Below are 22,366 nucleotides of genomic sequence, written 5' to 3' on the forward strand. Positions count from 1 at the left end.
GTGTAATCATGGTCAATAATTGATCATAAAATGAATATAATTCACCATTTATATTCTTCTTATAAAATATTATCTACAAATAAGTTTACTGATACAAATAGATTCACAATCTTTTTTTACAATGAGTTCAAGTATTTTGTCACTTATATGCTTATATAAAAGTAGATTCATGTGAAAGAGATGTTAGTGGCAAAATTTCTAAACAAATTGTGAAAATGGTTATGAATTTATATATGTAGAAGAACTCCAATCCATTTTGGTCTATAATCAGTTCCACTAGAGGTGAGTTTGGTTCGAATTTTCCACCAAACCAAGCTCCTTGGTTTTATGCACCCTTATACTAAAATTGACCAAATATGTAAGGCCATAGAACGCACTAATGGGAGTGAAGGCAGCCAATTCGTTCTAGGGTTGTCAAATTTGGGTATGAGCCTAAAAATTAACAAACATAAAAAATACTTGTTAGGTTTAAGCTTTAAATTGGCAAATCGTGAACAAAAGTGTCTTGTAGTGGTGCTTTTAGAGTCCATATGTGTTGACAAGACTACTACCCAAATACTGGAATTTATCATGCAAGGATCAAGTTTTCAACAACTTTTGATAGCTATTCTATCGATTAAAAATGATTGAAGGACTTCAAGGACTGGCTCCAAATTTACTTGTTTAAGGTGGGAAAAGAGTTTCCTACAATGGGGAAAACCTTTTTAGCCCAGTCTAACAGCCTAAGTGATAGAATCTTGGACTCAATATGTACTCTCTTCTCTTGTAAATACTTCTTAAGGAGGCTCAAGCTAAGAATTGAGCTCCTCCTTAGTTGTTTCTTTCTCTCTTTTTCTCTCGTGTATCTTTCTCCCTTCCCCAATTTTTCTAACCTTTTCTCTCACTCCTTCGGCCCCTATTTATAGACTTCCCTCAATTGGGTTGTCATAATGATGGGAGGGGCTTTTTATGCTGGTGGGGCCCTTATGGGATATATTCTTGACCAGATGAGACCCACTTCTCGCGACAGATGTGACTATCTCGAAACTTTCACCTGTCGCCAAAAGGCGATTTCCCCAAGGCACTACGGTTACCATTCTGTGCGGGCCCCAACCTGATATTGATCCCCAAATTGATATGGACCCTGGTTCATTGTTGATCCCTGAGTTGATATGGGCCCCGATCTGCCATTAGGCCCATAATTCTTAGGCATACAGAGGTTAATGGGTTGGGCCCATACCGATGCACGTATAGATTTTAATCGTCAAGTGGGTACTTTTGAAGTCATGGAAAAATGTTCACGTTGCAAATCTTCATAACTAAAGAAGTTTATGGACTAGGAGTTGCATTGTATAACGTTAGTATGTTTAACTAGGAATTTGGTTATTTACCCCCCTCCCTTAAGCTTTTACTGTGAAATTTCTATTCCATTGGTTTTCTCTAGGTCATCATATTGTTTAATTCCTTTCTTTCATGTTGCATTATATTAGTGATTGGATGATTAACCAAGGTGTAGACACCGCATTTTGTATCCCTTACGACTTGGGCTCCTGTTCCCCAATGATGCTAAAATTCTAAGAACCAAGGTTGGTTTAGGGTCCAATCAGATGTTGAATTGACTTGAGAAATGTTAAAATGAAAAATATAATTTTTAATGAGAAAATAAATCTATTTTTGGAAAAGTAAGTCCAAGGAAGTCCTCTACACGTGCACGCAGGAATCAGCTTGCGCGCGTAGCCATGATGCATATGCACGCAGACTTGATCCTGCGCGCTCATGTAGGGTTCTAGAAACATAAAAAAGACAAGTTTTCTGCATTAATGTTGAGGTTTGGAACATTTCCCACATCGTCTAGGAGTCATTCCAAATCCCTATTTTCACTATATAAATAGCCATACATGGTACATTTTCAAAAACACATAGAAATCCTAAGGGGAAATACTAAGATTCACTAGAAATAGTGAATCAAAGAGGGAATTTTTTCACAAAACATCCTCAAGTTAATTTTCTTTTGATAAGACCCTTTTCTGGCTTTGATCTTTGAGTTTAAGATTACTAATCACTCTTTTTGTTGATTATGAATAGATTTTACTGAGAGGAACGATAAAAAAGCAAGCTTGAAGAGCTTTTGCTTTGAGGTATTAGTTCTAAGCTTTTTATTTTATTTTATTTAGTTTAATTCTTTCTTTGCTTGTTTTATGTTTATATATGTTTATATAGTTTAGGTTCATGTAGTCTTTATGTTTTAAAGCATGTTAGGATGTTAGATTTATTATTTCGAAGTCATGCTCTGTTTTTTGTTTTGCTAGGGTTTCTCGGGTGGATTCCACGTGCACATGATCCTACCTGCGCACGCAGGCTTATTCATGCGTGCGCATGATCCTGCCCAGAAACCCTAACCCTAGTTTTTCTAATTCTGTTTCTTATTTCACATGTAATGCTTCTGTTTTAGATCATTTCGTTTATATTTATGGTTTTGAGTCTTTATTTCATTGTTTGTTTGTTTGTTTTCCTTCCACATGTTAAATTAGGGTTTATCTTGTGTTTCCTTGTTTTGATGCCATGAACACGCATTCACATGTTCATGCATTTATGCCATAGGTGCTGAGATGCAGTAAGGTAAGTGAGGTAAGTCATGCATTCACAAAAACATGCATCTTAGAATATGATCTTGCTTTGATTATGAGTATGAACATGTTTGTTTGGGTGAATTATCCTTGATTATATGTTATTTTGATCTTCCCGTGTTTGTGTTTCTGCCTTGATTTATTGTTTATGCCTTGGATATGATATGATGACATGTATGCTAGATGAATGTTAGGGTATGCCATGATAGATGTATGTTAGGATATGCCATGATATATGTATGTTAGGTTTTGGGATGATTGATGCCATATTGTATGCTTAGATGTATGCTAGTATGTGTGTGAGTATAGATACGATATTGAATATACCTTTAATAGGGTTAAGACATAAGACATAATGAGAGGAAGCCAACCTTAGGGTTGGGTGGTTTTGGGTGTCTAACACCTTCCAAAAACCATACCTAAACTCTGAACTTGTATATTTGGTAGTAAGATCGAAAAGGTCCTTCCTCGAGAGGACGTTATATATGTGGTTTCTAGACCATTAGAATAACTAGGTGGCGAATCCTCGTTGTGTCCACAGTGGTGACTCCATTGGAGATAATGAGTTTAATTCCTATGTGTCCTATGTCTTAACCTTGATAAAGGCTTATTCAATACTTGTTTGCACACACATCACTTGATTCTATTGTCCCTTTACCTCGATTGGTGATGAGTAGGAAGATGGAAGGTTCCATTCGGGCCTAGGTCTTTCGAAGTTCATTCCACCAACTCACAATGTGTGCCATTGTCTATGATGGGCTTTGAGTACGTTAACAGTTTGCCATCAATCCACAAAGACACCTAGGCCCTCGGTTGGAATCATGGCCCACCTAGTTGTGAGTGACCTACTTTTCTATCCTTTTAACTTTAAGGAGCCTACCCACACTTAGAGAGATCCTAGATCCTATCAAAAGAGGGTACCTTTTTATATCTCTTGTTTATTCAACCATATATCTTGTGATCACCTAATTCTAAAGGATAAATAAAAAATGTAAAAATGGAAGGATGACTCTAAAGTTATGGCATACCCTAAGACAATTGGGATGAAAGAAAAGAAGTTCTCACATAAAAGAGGCTTATCCCTAAGTCCAAAGGTATATCTTAACTTGAAAGATTCATAAGACCATAGCTTAATTGCTATCATAAGCCCAAATCAAAAAACCCTTTTGAAAAAGAGGACTTTAGGCCTAAGATAACAAGTACACTATGGAGTTAGCATCCAAGATCCTACAAAGTCAATATGAAATTCTCTAATCTTCGGCCTCTTTGTTGTATGCTTAGGCCCAAAATGATGAGAACTTCATGGACCTTGAGAGGAAGGCTACAATATATTCTAGCTAGAGGGCTACTTAAAAAAAATGATAATAATGAAATGAAAGGGAAGAGCCCAAAGGTGATGAATATATTGTAAGCTCATGTGTTGAGACAAAGGGTTGAAAATTTCTAAGTACATTATAATGAAAGCCCATAAGAGTAAGATGAGAGCATTGTTGTAAATGGACCAAAGCCAAGGAAGCGAAGGGCAAGGTTCTTGAGACTTAATGAAAATGGGACTCTTTTTCAGGCACCATTACACCACCAAGGTCAAGAAAACACGTCTCCACTCCAATTTGGGTTCGAGAAAAGCACGGAAGGCGTTTGGTCAAGATTGAGGACACATATCAAGAGTCAGTAGAGGAGGGAGTATCTCAAGAAAAAATGGCTGCCCCAATTGATGACACAACGGCACAAAGATCCTAAAGGCTTTGGACGAACATGGGGATACCCTCAAAAAGATGGGGAGTCGCCTCACCAAGCTAGAAGAGGCCAAGTTGAAAAAGGCCACACATGTAGAGATTCACAATGATGAAGAAGTGGAAGATTGGGATAAAAGAGACAAGGTTGATTATGAAAGCAACAAGCAATTTGAGAAACTCATGGTAGAAACCATAGCCATGAAGTAGAAAATGGAGAAGATGCAACTAGCCTTTTGCAAGGCCCAAGGGATGGATGATTTTCTCTATAACATGGGGAGCATAAGCTCCAAAACTCCCATTGCACCACCTCCAAAGTTCAAAATTTTCGATGCGAAATTTTTTAATGGAACTAGAGATCCAAAGCAACATGTTAGGAGGTACTTAAGCATTGTTGAAATGAAGGGGTTGGATGAGAAGCAAACTTTGCATGCATTTCCTCTCTCACTCATGGGAGGTGCATCAAGATGGTACTATAGCTTGGATCTTAGCAAGACTAAGGTATGGAATGGGCTAGTGGAGTTGTTTGTGGATCAATTCATCTTCAACACCATGATTGATGTGACTCTAAGGGATTTGGAGATCGATAAGCTAGGAGTGGGGAAAACATTCTCTGAATATATGACAAGGTGGAAGGGAAAAGCATCAAGGATGGTTAATAGACCAAATGAGAAAGACCAAATCAACATGATTATCAAGAATTTGCTTCCGGCATATAATAGTAGGCTTTTGTCATCACCTATTAGTTCTTTTGGGGAATTGTGTGATTGTGGAACCAGGATAGAGGATTCCATCAACAATGGACAATTGGAGAAGGGTGAGAGCAAACCTCCAATCAAGAAGACATATGGAGGAGGAGCAACTGCCTCTAAAACACCCAATCCTATGAATGTAAGTGCCATCGTACCTTAACAAACCTTAGCCTACCCAAGCTTCCTAAAGGAAGCCTGCCGAGAATTTTCTTTTCTAGGTATGACCCTTGCCCAAGCATATGAAAATTTTACTTCCAAAGGATTCATCATACCTCTAGATCCCACACCTATGCCTAATCTTGTACCTCATACTTTAGAATTAAGTCATCATATCATTTTATTCCTTTCTTTCATGTTGTTTTTATTTGTTGCATTGTATTAGTGATTGATTGATTGACCAAGATGTGGACATCGCATTTTGTACCCCTTACAACTCGAGCCCCCATTCCCCAATGATGCTAAAATTTTAAGACCCAAGGTTGGTTTAGGGCCCAATCAGATATTAAATTGAATTTAGAAATGTTAAAATGAAAAAAAAAAAAATTTAATGAGCAAATAAGTCTATTTTTGGAAAATTAATACCAAGGAAGCCCTTGGCATGTACACGTAGGAATCAGCCTGTGCGTGTAGCCATGATGCATGCGCACCCAAGCTCGATCCTACGCGTGCATGTACGGTTCCAAAAACGTTAAAAAAAAAAATGCAAGTTTTTTGTATTAATGTTAAGGTTTGGAACGAATCCCATATTGTCTAGGAGCCATTCCAAACCCCCGTTTTCACAATATAAATAACCATACATGGTACCTTTTCAAAAACATACAAAAATCCTAAGGGAAAGCACTAAGATTCACTAGAAATAGTGAATCAAAAAGGGAGTTTTTCTCAAAACATCCTCAAGTCAATTTTCTTCTAATTAGGGCCTTTTTCTTGCCTTGATCTTTGAGTTTAAGATTACTACTCACTCTTTTTGTTGATTGTGAACAGATTAGACTGAGGAGAACGGTCAAAAATCAAGTTTAAAGAGCTTTTGCTTTGAGGTATTAGTTCTAAGCTTTTTCTTTTATTTTCTTTAGTTTGATTCTGTCTTTGTTTGTTTCTTTGCTTGGTTTATGTTTATATATGTTTAATAGTTTAGGATCTTGTCGTCTTTATGTTTTAGAGCATGTTAGGATGTTAGATTTATTGTTTTGAAGTTGTGCTTTGTTTTCTGTGTTGCTAGGGTTTCTGGGGTGGATTCCACGTGTGCATAATCCTGCCTATGCACGTAGGCTAGATTATGCGCACGCAGACTTGTTTATGCGTGCGCATGATCCTGCCCAGAAACCCTAACCCTGGTTTTTCTAATTCTATTTCTTATTTCACATGTAATGCTTCTGTTTTATATCCTTTCTTTTATATATATGGTTTTGAGTCTCTATTTCATTGTTTGTTGTTTGTTTGCCTCTCACATGTTAAATTAGGGTTTATCTTGTGTTTTCTTGTTTTGATGCCATGAACATGCATTCACATGTTCATGCATTTATGCTATAGGTGCTGAGGTGTAGCAAGATAAGTGAGGTAAGTCATGCATTCACATAAACATGCATCTTTGAATATGATCTTGCTTTGATGATGAATAAGAACATGTTTGTTTGGGTGAATTATCCTTGATCATATGTTATGTAGATCTTCCCGTGTTCGTGTTTCTACCTTGATTTATTGTTTATGCCTTGGATATGATATGATGATATGTATGATAGATGAATGTTAGGGTATCCATGATAGATGTGTGTTAGGGTATGCCATGATAGATGAATTACTAGGTTTTGGGATGATTGATGCCATGTTGTATGTTTAGATATATGCTAGTGTGTGTGTGTGTGTGTGAGAATAGATACAGTATTGAATATGCCTTTAATAAGGTTAAGACATAAGACACAATGAAAGGAAGCCAACCCTAGGCTTAGGTGGTTTTGGGTGCCTAACACCTTTCCAAAACTGTACCTAAACTCTAAGCTCATATCTCTAGTAGTAAGATCAAAAAGGTCTTCCTTGAAAGGATGTTGTATATATGGTTCCTAGACCATTGCAAAAACTAGGTGGAAACTCTCCATTGTGTCCACACAAGGCTATTCATAATTGATTTAATTAACAACTTGGCCTTAAAGGTTAATTGGAAACTTTACACGAGTATAAAAACCAACAATACTAAATTTTAGCATTGGTTATTGAGGACTAAACAAGACTAAAGCAGCAAGAAAGTAAGGGATCTTAGGGACATCAAACCCATATGTCAAAATGGACTCATTGATCCCTAAGTCAATCCATTTGTCCTATAGCCAGGGGTACGTATGATCGGGATCCCATGCAATAATTGCATGGTGCAATTACCATGAGTGTGTGAGATGTAAAAGTTAGAAAGGTTAAAAAGTGAAAAGGTACAAAATTTAAAGATTAAACATTTTTCTAATCCAATGGTTGAGATTAAAAGTAAAATTTTAACTTTTAATTTCACTAATTAATTCGCTATTGCATGGTACAATAGCCCTTTGAATCTCATACGCAAGCCACAAACACCAACTTGGAATAACCTTGTACCAAGTGTCACCTGAATAAGGGTTTATGGTGAGGAAAATGAGCATATAGGGTTTCAAGGACGCATCAATACAGGTTGGCCCTAATAGTAGGCCTTAGGCATTTCACCAAAAGAGCTAAAAGATTGTCTACCATCCATATTTTGTTTTATCAAAATAAAGGGGGTTAAAGTTATTTGATTCTTGGTGAGGTCCTTGACCATTTTCTTAGCTTCTTGTCAATTATCAATTTATTGGGTAAAAGTAATTGACCATGAGTATTGCCTTGCTTCCTAAGTACATCATGTCATTTGTAGAGACCTCATTTCGCAAATGAGAGACGGTTCACGATTCAAGGATAAAATGATAATCTTAACTATGAGAGGGTAGAAATGTCATTTGAATTATTGGATGAGCAAGAACTTAATTTTAAAATATACTTTAGCTCATGACGACTGACGTGTTAAATGAGAGAATTGGACTATTGAATCAAAAAATTGATCCATATTAAGTTTTAATGGCTAAATGCATGTGATTAAGTTTAAGACTAGTTAATTATGGTTGGTTCTTAAAATAAGGAGTTTAAATTATTTATTTTTCAAAACCTCATTGGATCAAAATTTAAGAAAGGATGTATAAACATGCATAAGATAATTCTGACACATAATCATGATTTTTAAATAATTAATTAATTATCATATAAAATAGACGTGTAATTGAAATTCAAAATTGTAATATCTATGGGGACCATCTGATCATAAACTGGCATAAAAGTTATTTTAAACTCATAATATCTCAAAACATGTACAAAAATTGAGTCGGACCCAAGATAGGAGGTAATTGGGCACCTAGTTCAAGGTGCCGATTTGCACTTATGATCAAAATTGTCATCCTTTTGTATTTGGGCCCTGTTTTGTATTTACCCTCTTATCCAAACGATCTAAGGGACAATTTTGTTTAAATGCTCTAAGATAGGAGAAAATATATCCTGTTACGGGTGTATGTTTCTCTCCTCTCACAGCTGGTAGGACCCACCAGCTGTGGATCCCACTAGCTTGTGAGAGGGAGGAAGCATACACCCGTAACAGGGTGTACTTCCTCTTGAGATAGAGGGAATTGGAGGGTAATTTATATTTCTAAATCATTTTCTCTATAAATCAAAGGAAAACATCCAAAAAAGGTGGGTTGAATGTTAAACAGTGAGACCTTATTGAGAGACATGAGGTTACATCTTGTATGTATAATATTTTCTAAAAGATGCATGACAAGTGATTTATGATAGACCATTTTCACACCTCCCAAACACATTCCTCTTATCAAACAATCCATCATTTCCATCCAATACAAACTCTAAACAACGTGAACTGATATTTCATGTCTATTTGGTAATAGATTATCTAACTTTTTGTTGAAAGTACCATAGAAAAAAACTAAAAGCTAGCTTCTTTTTTTTTTCTTTACTATAAAAAAAAAGGTAAAAATGCTATAGAAAAAAAAATTATATGTGTCATTCTAACTATGTTTTAATGCTGGAATATGCAAAATTAATTCCAAATATAAATTTTTTTTTAAAAAAAAACATTGAATAATACCTTAGGATAGAGGATAATAAGTGAATTATCACCAACCCACCTATCATGCCAAAACCAAATTGAGTACCATCATCCACAATGAATGCCAAATGCTTAGAAAAATCTCCCACCCTTCACCAGTAGTATGCCATAGACCACAACCATGTGCCATCCTACATACTTTAGTACTCCACCCCCTTTTTGTTGGAATTATACTTAAAAAGTAAAAATTCAAGAGAAACAAATATAATACATCTATCAATTAATAATTATATCATGTGCATATGTAATAAAAAAAAAACAACAATAAGATGTGAGAAATTTACATACTTGATTATGTTATTCAAGGACCTCACAAGCAATCAGGATGCTCTCCCCAGCTAGTCAGGATTAACAAGAGCTTTATTTTCTCTTTCACACCCCCTTGCAAGTGTGGCCTTGACAATATTTATAATATTCAGAAAGGACATGACCAGCCATAAAATCTTTCCTATCGTAATAACACTTCATGTAACAGAAATGTTACATTTGTTAATAAACAACTTTATTAATTAGATTCATTAATGAAGAAGTTTATTAATGTGTTATTACTTTTGTAACTCCATGCTAATACATGGATTCATCTATCATTCATATCTAGAACTACTATAATGACAACACATTTAATAGGAGTTCAAGTTACTGGTATTGACACGATAGATTTATTAAAGCCAACACTCAACGTGCATGAATCTCATTATGGAAGGACTTCCGAGATTATTATGCACTAACCATCGAAAGACTAGCCCTTATTGTCTTCCATAGTCTGAGCAATTTTAACTTGCACCTCCCTTCTATCATGGTCCAACAATGTACCTATCAGAATAGGCTACATCATGATGGATATGGTCAAGTCAAGGACTACAATGAATGCATTCATAATCTTAGTCTACTAAATCACCTAGACCTATTTCAATATATCAATATCTTACATCATAAAAATATTGCATAATTTCACAAGAGACTGAATATTTATTTGTTAATAATAGAGGCATCATATATATTATGTTGGGCCACATTATTCTAACAGTCTCCCACTTGGCCTAACATAACCCCATTTCCAATACATGTGTTTCAAATAGCCCAGAGGACAAGCCTTTGGTAAAAGGATCAACCAAATTTTGCTTTGATGAAACTCTCTAAACAACCACTTTCTTCTTCTTAATCATATCTCGAATGTAATGGTAACAACCCTCTATATGTTTTGTGCGAGAGTGACATTTCGGATCTTTGGTGATAGCAATGGCAGAATTGTTATCACACAAAATGGGAATGGGTCTTTGAACACATTCTACAATTAGCAACTCTGTTAAGAATTGTTTTAAATATACAGCTTCTTTTGCAGCAACATTCAAAGCTATATATTCAGCTTCCATCGTAGATTGAGCAACACATTCTTATTTCTTACTTTTCCATGCAATAGCTCCACCACATAACATAAATACAAAACCAGAGGTAGACTTTCGACTATCTAGACACCCTTGATAATCAGAATCTGAAAATCCAGATAATTTTAAATCATCAGAGCCATGATATGTCAATTTCCTACCTTTAGTCCGCTTCAAATATCTGAAAATCCATTGAATAGCCATCCAATAAAGTTTTCCTGGATTACTTTGAAAACGACTAACCATACTGACTGTAAAAGCAATATCTGGTCGAGTACAGATCATGAGATACATAAGACTTCCTACAGCAGATGCATACGGGTGTAACTTTGGGTCTAGTTTGTCTTGCTCATTTTTAGGACAATCTTTCTGAGAAAGTGGCCTAAGAAAATTATAGGGAATCCTCCCACTCAAACAGTCAATCATATGAAACTTTTCTAGTAAAGTCTCGATATATTTTTCCTGGGAGAGACTCAATTTTTTATTCACCCGATCTCATTCAATTTTAATCCCCAAAATGTATGACGCTTCACCTAGGTCCTTCATATCAAAAGTTTTGAATAGCCACTGCTTGATTTTAGAAAGCATCTCGATATCATTTCTTGCCAGTAGAATATCATCCACATATAATGTAAGAATGGCAACCTTATTCAAATTTTTCTTCACATATACACAAGGTTCAGAAGAATTTTGCATAAACCCCAAAACTATTATTGATTCATGAAACTTCAAATTCCACTGTCTTGATGCTTGCTTTAATCCATAGATAGATTTTTCTAACTTGCATACCTTGTTCTCATCTCCTTTTGAAATAAAACCCTCAGGTTGCTCCATATAAACATCTTCTTCAAGATCACCATTTAAAAACGCAGTCTTTACATCCATTTGATAAAGTTCAAAATCAAAGAATGCAACTAGAGAAAGTATAGCATGAATAGATTGGACTCTTACAACTGGAGAAAAGGTTTCTTCAAAATCAACTCCATATTCTTGAGTATAGCCCTTTGCCACCAATCTAGCTTTGAACTTTTCCACTTTTCCTGAGACATCTCTCCTTCTTTTAAAAATCCATTTGCATCCAACTATTTTCATTCTCTGTTGCCTTTCCACTAGCCTCCAAACACCATTCTTTTGCATAGAATCAAGCTCCTCATTCATAGCACTAATCCAATTATTTGAATCAGTATCTTCTAAGGCTTGAGAGTATGTTGCTGGGTCTCTTAAATCTTGACTAACTTTCACCTTCTTATAGTTTTCACTATTATAAAGGTAATAGTCAGACATATCTTGCCCCTTAGAAATTCGAGTGCTTCTTCTCAAAGGTGTTGGATCTATAGCTTTCACTATTATTGACTCTGTATCTCTTTGTTCTTCCAAGACTTCCTTTTGAAAATCATCATTACCCTCAATTTCAAAAAGATCCTCCAAAAATTTTACATTTCTACTCTCCAAAATTACTTGACTTTCTGGATCAAACAATCTATATCCTCTAGACCGCTGTGGGTAGCCCACCATGACACACCTTTTTGTTTTAGATAACAATTTATCCCTACTAGGATCAGGAATTAAAACATGAGCAATACATCCCAATATCCTAATATGAGACAAACTAGCTATCTTACCAACAAACAACTCATGAGGTGTTTTCTCTAAGGCTTTAGTGGGAATTCTATTTAAGATATGCATAGCTGCTAGAATAGCTTCACCCCAAAATGAAGTTGGCAAATTTGCTCTTGCCATCATAGATCTAACCATGTCTTGGAGTGTTCTATTACGTCTCTTAGCAATCCCATTAGCCTCAGGGGTATATGGAGGAGTGCGAAAATGAACAATTCCATTCTCAGCACAATATCTCTCAAAATCATTTGATACATACTTTCCACCTCTATCTGAATTGGCAGATTTTATTACATTGTTTGTCCATTTTTCAACCTCAAGTCTATAAGTGATAAACTTTTCTAAAGCCTCCGATTTATGTTTCATCAAATAGACATACCCATATCTAGAAAAGTCATCAGTAAAGGTGATAAAATAACGATATCCTCCTATAGCATTTATATTTATAGGTCCACAAATATCAGTGTGAACTCTCTCCAAAACCTGAGAAGTATGACCTCCTATAGAGTAAGACTTTTTCGTCATTTTCCCTTCAATGCAACTTTCACATGTTGGATAATCTTCTAATATGACATCACTTAACAGACCCATTTTGATCATTCTTCCAATTTTTTGTTTACTAACATGTCCCAATCTTAAGTGCCATAGATAAGTTGCATTATCTTTCACAGAAACATTAACATCACACACAATACTCCCACACAAATGCACTTGATACATATTATTATTTCAAAAACCATATAGGACTACAAAATTATTTTTCTTCATCAAGAATCGTCCATTTCCAAAATAAAAATCATAACCAAGTTTTTCTAGCATAGAAATAGATAACAAATTTCTCATAAGACTCGGAGCATACAAACAATCAACTAAATCAAAAGTTGACCCATTATTTAGTTTTAACTCAAAAACTCCTATGCCTTCAATCTTGGCTTTTGCATCATTTCCCATATAAATGTAACTTTCTCCATCATTTATTTTCTGTAGCCCTTTGAACCCCTACATAGTATTAGAAATATGAGCAGTAGCTCCTGAATCAGCCCACCAAGATCCAAACTTAATAATAGTGGTATTAATTTCATTGAGAATAAGATTGCCGAAAATACCTTGAGGTTGTTTCTCACGTGACCTCAAAAGAGAATGACATTCAGATTTTTTTATGGCCTGATTTGTTGCAATGATAGCAAATAATTTGTTTTTTTTTTACCTCAACATCTTGCTTAACTAAAGCCTTCTTGTTACTTCTCCAATCATTTTTACCACTTTTGAATTTTCTTTTCTTCTCAAACCTTTTGCTTCCTTTAGGAATAGACTCCTTTTGTTCAGCAATGTTAATTGAAAAATTATTAGCTCTCACCTTTGCATCCTCTTTAGCTGTGACCTTAGATAAGAGATCATCTAATGTCCAATCCAAACTCTGAAACAAAATAAATTTGTCTTAAGGTATCATAAGAATTGGGCAAGGATGACAAGATAGTTGAAATTTTTGTTTTATCATCTATTGGTCTTCCTTGAAGGGCTAATTCATCAGTTAAGGCAATCATATTAATCACATGTTGACGAGCATCTTCTCCTTCTGATAATTTAGTCCTAATAAATTTTTCCCATAAGCCTTCCACATGTGCACTAGACTTTTTTCCAAACTTCACTTCTAGGCTATCAATTATGGATTTAGCACTAGGGGAATTCATATAGCTAACCATCAATTAATCAATCATATATCCCAACATAAAAAATTTCATTTTGTTATCTGCCTCAATCCATTTATTATAGGAGATTTTATCAGACTCAACAGACTCCTCATTGGGCTTAGGTGGACATTCAGATTTAATACAATGACTATAATTATAAAACCCCATGTACAAATCTACTCTACGTTTCCACTCTGCATAATTGGGTCCAGAAAGTGTACAATTCTTCATGATATCAGCCATGTTCAGAGAACCAAAGGAGTTTGCCATCTCTCTGTAAAACGCAACACATATAATTTGTGTATTAAAATCCAATTCTTTTGGCTATCAATTTCTTTTGATAACATACAAGAATTTATATTCAATGACAAATATTTCAACCAATTAAATTCATCCCGTATCCGTAGGGGCATAAGGAAGAATTTAATCAATTAGTATTTATCTCTTAAATATTTATTTATATTAAATTAGAGCTTGTGTCTATCCGTAGAGGCGTTGACACACACACACACACACACACACACACACATATATATACATTGTGTCTATCCGTAAGGGCGTTGACACATTTATATATATAATCTTTCAAAATCCTATCTCATCCATGTGATTAACCGAAGGGGTGTCATCATGTTTGAGTTTAGAATAATGAAAGAATTATAGATGTATTAACTTTGAAGAAAACTAACTCCCACTACAAACTTAAAATTAACTAAATGGCGTTATGTTGTATTTGTTACAACCATTTATTAATAAAATTTATTGTATACCTAACATATAACAATATCACATGTATAGGGGAAAAAAAATTAACCATAAAGACAAGTTATCATAAATATTAGCAGAGCCTAAATGCTTGTGACTGTTGGAATTATACTTAAAAAGTAATAATTCAAGAGAAACAAATATAATACATCTATCAATTAACAATTATATCATGTGCATATGTAATAAAAAAAACAATAATAAGATGTGAGAAATTTACATACTTGATTATGTTATTCAAGGACCTCACAAGCAATCAGGATGCTCTCCCCAGCTGGTCAAGATTAACAAGAGCTTTATTTTCTCTTTCACACCCCCTTGCAAGTGTGGCCTTGACAATATTTATAATATTCAGAAAGGACATGACCAGCCATAAAATCCTTCCTATCGTAATAACACTTCATGTAACAGAAATGTTACATTTGTTAATAAACAACTTTATTAATTAGATTGATTAATGAAGAAGTTTATTAATGTGTTATTACTTTTGTAACTCCATGCTAATACATGGATTCATCTATCGTTCATATCCAGAACTACTATAATGACAACACCTTTAATAGGAGTTCAAGTTACTGGTATTGACAGGATAGATTTATTAAAGCCAACACTCAACGTGCATGAATCTCATTATGGAAGGACTTCCGAGATTATTATGTACTAACCATCGAAAGACTAGCCCTTATTGTCTTCCATAGTCTGAGCAATTTTAACTTGCACCTCCTTTCCATCATGGTCCAACAATGTACCTATCAGAATAGGCTACATCATGATGGATATGGTCAAGTCAAGGACTACAATGAATGCATTCATAATCTTAGTCTACTAAATCAACTAGACCTATTTCAATATATCAATATCTTACATCATAAAAATATTGCATAATTTCACAAGAGACTGAATATTTATTTGTTAATAATAGAGACATCATATATATTATGTTGGGCCACATTATTCTAACACTTTTGCCCTCTCCATGTTTAGTAGCAATGAACCTCTACCACAAATGAGTAACTTCATTGCCTAACCTCCATAACTGTGGGTGCAAAGGAGTATGCCTTGGCCTTGGAGTGGATTGGGTAGAGGGTGAAAAATAGAGTCGCCACATAGATTAGGTCTAAGAACTATATTGGACCTTTTGGGCCACTCACTTACATGCATTGGTCTGCATACCAAATCATAAGTCCGGAGTTTGGGTATGGCTTAGGAAGGTGTTAGACACCCAAGACCGCCCCGCTTATGGGCCAGCTTCCATATGTGTTACTAGGCCATATTTAAATAAAGAAGTTATTAAAAGAACTCTAATCCTTAACCTAAATATACAACATGCACTTAAATAAAATAACACAGACAACATGTTAAAGATCACATCACAATATAAAAGGAAACAAATAAAACACAATCAAACAAATATATTAAACATGGAAAGGACAAATAAATAACACAGAAGGAAAAAAAATCACAAATAAACCAAACATGGCAAAAGTACCAAAATAAACATGGAAAATAAATAAACATTATTAATTAACCTAAATAGAGTCAAACAAAATCAAAAAACATGTGAAAAATAATCAAATAAAAAAAAAACAAGAATTTTGCCCTAATCTGGGTTTAGGGTGCATACGCATACTCAACTATGCACATATATACTCAATGATGTGTACGCATCCTTTAGCATAGATCCGAAAAATTACATTTTGCAAGATTTGATCAAACAAAGATATAACACATGAGTTCAAATAAGCATGTTAGAAATCCTAAACACTAAACTAACATAAAGAAAATAAAACAAAGCATCAACATAAACAAATAATCAAGAAACAAAACAAAGTATGTGTGGGTTCTTATTTTGGACAATACCTAGGCCTAAGTAGGAACAAGGATCCTAGGCCCCGAAAGAGCTTTATACTTGTAGTTTGTAGGACTGGGCTTGGTTCACCGCAGCTATGTTGGGCTGATTACGAACCAAGTTATGCATAAAACATGAGCCCTACAATACATGCAAATATATATATATATATATATATATATAGTAAAATAAATGTCTGAGGAACAATAAAGAAATAAGGAAAAAACAAGTAGTGACGTTAGGGATCCTCAGAAAATAAAGAGATATGTCATTATATTGAGTTTTAGTACATTAGACCCTATTTCTTACTGGGATATGTCACAAGGTTCAAATAAGTTCAAAAGTTACAGATTTGGATAGCTCTTCGTAGGCTTCCAAGACTTGTGAGGTTTGAATCCTCTTGAATCCAAATGTATCCTCTAGCACTTTTCTCATATTCCCTCACAGTGTTTCCCTCTATTCTCTCTTTCTTGAAGTTTAAATGAGTTTCTTAAAGACTCTTTTTGCTCTAATTAATTGTTGCTGAATGCCCTTTGCTGATGATTTGATCCTCCTTCTATAGTACCTTCCTAGGGTTTTTGGAGTGCCATTGATTCCCTTTATTTGTTGCCCCGAGTACCAGAACCAATGTTATGTCAGCAACATTGGTGGCTGGTCCTTTCCTTATTTTCTCACTACATTCTTCTTTTGGGATTTCCCCCCAAACAATCACCAGTTGACCTTTCTATTTTGGGGGGTCCTAGGGGCTGACTTTCAAGCTTTTTTCCCAAAGCTTCTAGATGGACCTTTTCAAACCCCTCTTCTTGACTCTTTCACCTTTTGTCCTTATCTCTAAATAGGTAGATTCCTCCCTGTCAAGCTGAAAGATCCTCAACCACATTCCTTCATGGTTCACCTTCTTGCGTTTTTCGAGGTACCAGTCTTCTTTATATCAAGTATTGATTCCTAAGTCATTAGTTTTTTTTTTTTAATCATAGGCAGCTAATGAGACGTGCCTATCTTCATTCCTTGTGTCCATAAGCATGCTTCCTTGAGCTGTCCAAATCCCAACTGGTTCTTTCTTGCATTCCCTGAGGATCCCTCCTAGTTCTGGCAGTTCCAAGGTATCCTGGTCCAATCCCTTTCTAGGCTCCTCAGGAATTCTTCTCACAAAGGCTGGGCCGAGCTTCTCTTTTCCTTTTTCTCCTTTTCTAGAGCCCAGGGCTTTCCCTTTCATGGGCTTAGGCTTCTTTTTTACTTATTTTAAGTGGGATTTGGTTGGCGAATTGGGCCTTCCTTATCTTTGAGGGCCCTTTAGTTTTAGATTTTAATACTTTTGATATTTTGGACCTCAACAAGGTCTAAGAACCATAAATATAGCACTCTTTCATGGAAAGTCTGATCTTTACCAGAGCACATGTCCAAAGTTTAGGTATGGGAATAGGAAGGTGTTAGGCACCCAACCCCACCAAACCCGTGGGTCAACTTCCATTCATTGTGTTCCAAATCTTAATTTCATTAAAAGGAAATTTAACATGTTATTCTAACACACACAACTTTAGTAAGCATCTAAAGCAATCAACATGGCATAATCATCCCCAAACCTAGCATTTATCTATCATGGCATATAGGCATATTTCTCAAAGGGCAGAAATATCACAAGACAGATCAAGATCAACATGTTATAGCATCCAAACCTCAAGATCAAGGGATTTAGGCAAGCATATCAACTATATCATATTCATTAACCAAACTAAATGCATGTTCATAGCGTTATGCATGACTTAGCTCACTTACCTCACTGTATCACAACACTTATACATCAATGCATGTTCATGGTATTCACACAATCTAAAACCCTAATAAACAATCAAAATGATTGAACAAAACAAAACAAGATCAAACAAAGTAAACAGCTATGTACAGAGGTGAAAACTAGGTTAAATAGAGGTTAAGCATATAAATTACACAAAGGAAAAACAAACTGAAAGTGAATTAGGAATTTTGTCCAAGAGTATGCATACGCAACCAATCTATAAGCGTACGCATGCAAGCAGCATGCACACGCATACAAGCAACATGCGCATGCATACACACCCAAAGAACCCTAACCCAGAAACTACAAAAAAAAAAAAAAAAAAAAAAAATCTAACAATCTAACATGCTCTAAACATAAACATAAAGTAAACCTAGACTAAACAAACATATTATGAACACATAAACTCATATAAAAACTTAAAGAAGCAAAGAAAATCAAAGAAGAGCAAAAAGCCAAAGTTAGAAACTTTACCTCAACACTAGAACTCTTTAGAGCTTGATTTTGACCATTCCCCTCAATCAATTTAGTCATAACCAATTTAAAATAAGTTATTAAACTTTATAGCCCAAACTTGAAAAACTCCCTCTTTGATTCACTATTTTCTAGTAAATCTTATGTGTTTTACCATCGGAATTCATCCTCCTTGAAAAGTACCTTTTATGGCTCTATATAGTCGAAAAATAAGGGTTTGGGGAGACTCCCAGATGATGTGGGATTCGTTCCAAACTAAATTTTAAATGTAGAAAACTTGTCTTACATGGTTTCTGGAACCCTACCCTAGCATGTGTACACATGCACGTGTATGCGTACGCACGCCCTTAGGTTTCCATGGCATTTCTTTTCCAAAATTAGTTTATTTGTTCCAAAAATAAGCTATGTTTTCTACAAACACTTTCCTCAAGTCAATTTTCATCTGATTGGGCCCTAAACCAACCTTAGGCTTTAGAATTCTAACATCATTGGGGAATGGGGGCCCGAGTCGTATAGGGTACAAAATGCAGTGTCTATAGTGACTCTATGTAAAACCCTCGATCTAGGGGGGATACATTTTACAATGAACTCAACATTTTGAGCATCATGATCCCACTCGTTCACGCATGTTAGACCCATTTTGAGAAAAATTGGTGGTTCAGGGTTGCAGTCGCCCATAAGAGTATAGAGTAGAGTAGTAAGAGTAGGATATAAAATTTGGATTAAAGAAAACTTATGCGAATTTGATATTTGGTTAATATAGTAAGAATCTTTAAATAATTTAGTAGTAAAAACCAAAATATTGTTATGTAACACTAATCTGGTGATCATAGTGAGACTTGTTTAAATGCCTAAGATAAGGACAAGTGGCATTAAAACATGTAACCTTCAAGCAGCTACAAGATTTTATTGACATTATGGATAGCTAATTGATGGAAGTAACCGTCCAATCTCTTGCTTAGAGCATTAGCATCAGGCTCTACAAATCCAAAAATCCACCTTTCAACAAAAGTTTAACTAAACTACTCCAAAATCTCCTTGTATCAGGCTTAACAAAACCCTTAACAAGTATTTAACAATGAACAATGTTTCAATACAATTTTTGAGACATTGTTCATCAATACAACACAAAAATACCCTCATTTTTTATTTACAAAGCTGACACACTCTCTCATACAATTTGTACTCTTTGTAACTCTCTCTCTCTCTCTCGTTGCCTTCTTGTCTCTTCCTCATGAAAATCAATATGGTTGCCAACATTAACACGTTGCCGGAATTGGTACCTCCTCTCCCTCTAATTGTGAGCAACGATTCAGTCTTCTCTTAGATTTGCTTACAAAAGGATGGGGTTTTGTCAATTTGGTGATTTATGTTGGTTTTTATGCTAGTGTTTTGGGGGTGAAGTGATACCTTTTTAGGTTATGTTTTTGGCCAAAAATGGGTATATATATATATATATATAGAGAGAGAGAGAGAGAGAGAGAGAGAGAGAGAATAATATTTAAAGAAAGTAGATAAATAAATATTGAGGCTGATGAAGGTATGTGTTTGTTAAAATAGCAAAAATAGAGTTTTTGGGGTTAGTTTAACTAAAATTGTACAAAGCTTGATGTGAATGCTCTTATTGAGTAGTTATGGGTAGTAAATAACTACCTCTTTTTTCTATAAAAAGAGGCCTTGAAATGAATAGAAGACATTACGTACAAATGAGAACACACCACAGCACATTTGAGATAATTTCACTTACGTTCTTAGTACATCTAGTAGTTCTTAGACCTTGTAAAAGATTTAATGCTGGTAAGTTGTTTCATTTTTAGTTACAATCTTATTTAATTAAGTGTTATTTACTATTGATTTAATATTGTAGTTGTTTATTTATGTTTAATGTAATTTCTTGCTCTCTTCCAATCAATTTAGTTTGATCAGACCTAAACTTAATCAGAAAATTTGAATGTAGTCTGTTTTGGAATCATTCACTTCGAATCAATTCAATTTACTTCAAGCCTATGACACAAGGGCATGGATGACCAGACGACAGTTAGAGAAATTTTTAAGAGAACTTTTCAAAAGGTTCCATATAATCAGACCATGTTACACTACTCCAAAAACGTGGAGAGGATTCCCCGTAATCCGCTTCACGTACCCATTTACTCTATTAACCACACACATCACCCATGATGGTGGTGGATCCAAACAAGTAGACCCACTCCTAACTCTCTATAAAAGGAGCAAGTTCCCTTCACCCGAGGTAAGTTCTACTATTCACAGTTTCCCATCCTTATGTTCTAGAGAGAAAACTGACTTCACCGTCAAAGGATCCTTGGCCATGTTACATTGGTCACCCTTGACATTCTTTTCTTTCCTTTTAAGTCCTAAAGCCATCACCATAGCTCGAAGTATTCTAGCCTACTGATTTTCGTGCATCATAAGTTGGCGCTGTCTGTGGGGAAGTAAAACAAGATAAGGTGGCAAACCACCTAACTTTCCAAGAAAAAAAGGCCGCATGGTTCAGACTAGGTCAATGGCCACTAGTCTAGAGCACCAGAATAGTGGAAATGCCTCTAGTCACCTAAACTGTGCACCAGCACCACCAATGATTGTCTAGCAATAGCTGTAGTCCATAGCTGCTGCAATGGCAGACTTAACGCGACAAAACCAAGAGTTAACTAGAGAAGTTAATAGACACCGTCGACAACGCCGTGGTGAGGAAGACGAGCAAAATGCAAAGAATGAAGGAGCTAAAAACGAGGCTAAGGGAGGAGATCATTCTAGAGGTACTGTTACTCGTAGAGCACCCCACTTGGAGAGAGAGAGAGAGAGATGGATCAAATGAAAAGAGCCATAGAGGAGATGAAGGACTCCATAAGGAGGGCAAATCACATGGATGACCTTGTTCATAGGATTGACTCTCCTTTCATCGCGTCTATCACTAGTCACCCCTTACCCTCCAAATTTGAAATGCCTACCTTGGACTTATATGATGGAACGCAAGACCTTTGCAATCACATTGCCACGTTCAAGACGACCATGCACCTCTAAGGTGTTCCAGATGAAATCATATGCAAAGCCTTTCCTACCGTGTTGAAAGGCCTGGCCAGAGTATGGTTTGGTAAGTTACCACCAAACACTATAACTTTGTTTTAGGAGTTAAGCAAGTTGTTCGTCAACAACTTTGTCGAGGGCCAATGGCATAAGTGTTCCTTGTCCAGTTTGCTGAACATAGAATAAGGAGAAAATGAGAGTCTGCATACTTTCATTAGTCATTTTAATAGGAAAGCTCTGTTGGTGGACGAGATGGATGACAAAATCCTCTTAGCAGCCTTTTACAATAGAGTCAACTCAGATTTGTTCATCCATAAGTTGTACGACTAGGAGCCGCAAACAATGGCTGAGTTGATACATTCAGCCCAAAGTTTCATGAACACAGAAGACGCAATTATTGCTAAGAAAAAGAAGAAGGTTGAATGAGTGGAAAATGGTTCTGTACACCATCCAGAGCAAGGCCCTCATCCAAAGAAGGCCAAGATAGGGGAG

General features: G+C 35.5%; 1 protein-coding gene across 1 annotated transcript; it reads left to right on the top strand.

Annotated features, from left to right (window-relative positions):
* The first annotated feature begins 4,552 nt into the window (after positions 1-4,552).
* Positions 4,553-5,251, top strand: LOC115965377. Its single transcript, XM_031084584.1, has one exon. The coding sequence runs from the start codon at positions 4,553-4,555 to the stop codon at positions 5,249-5,251; it is 699 nt and encodes a 232-aa protein (XP_030940444.1).
* Positions 5,252-22,366: the final 17,115 nt, after the last annotated feature.

The sequence above is a fragment of the Quercus lobata genome, chromosome 2 (genome assembly GCF_001633185.2).
Source record: "Quercus lobata isolate SW786 chromosome 2, ValleyOak3.0 Primary Assembly, whole genome shotgun sequence".
Lineage (NCBI taxonomy): Eukaryota > Viridiplantae > Streptophyta > Magnoliopsida > Fagales > Fagaceae > Quercus > Quercus lobata.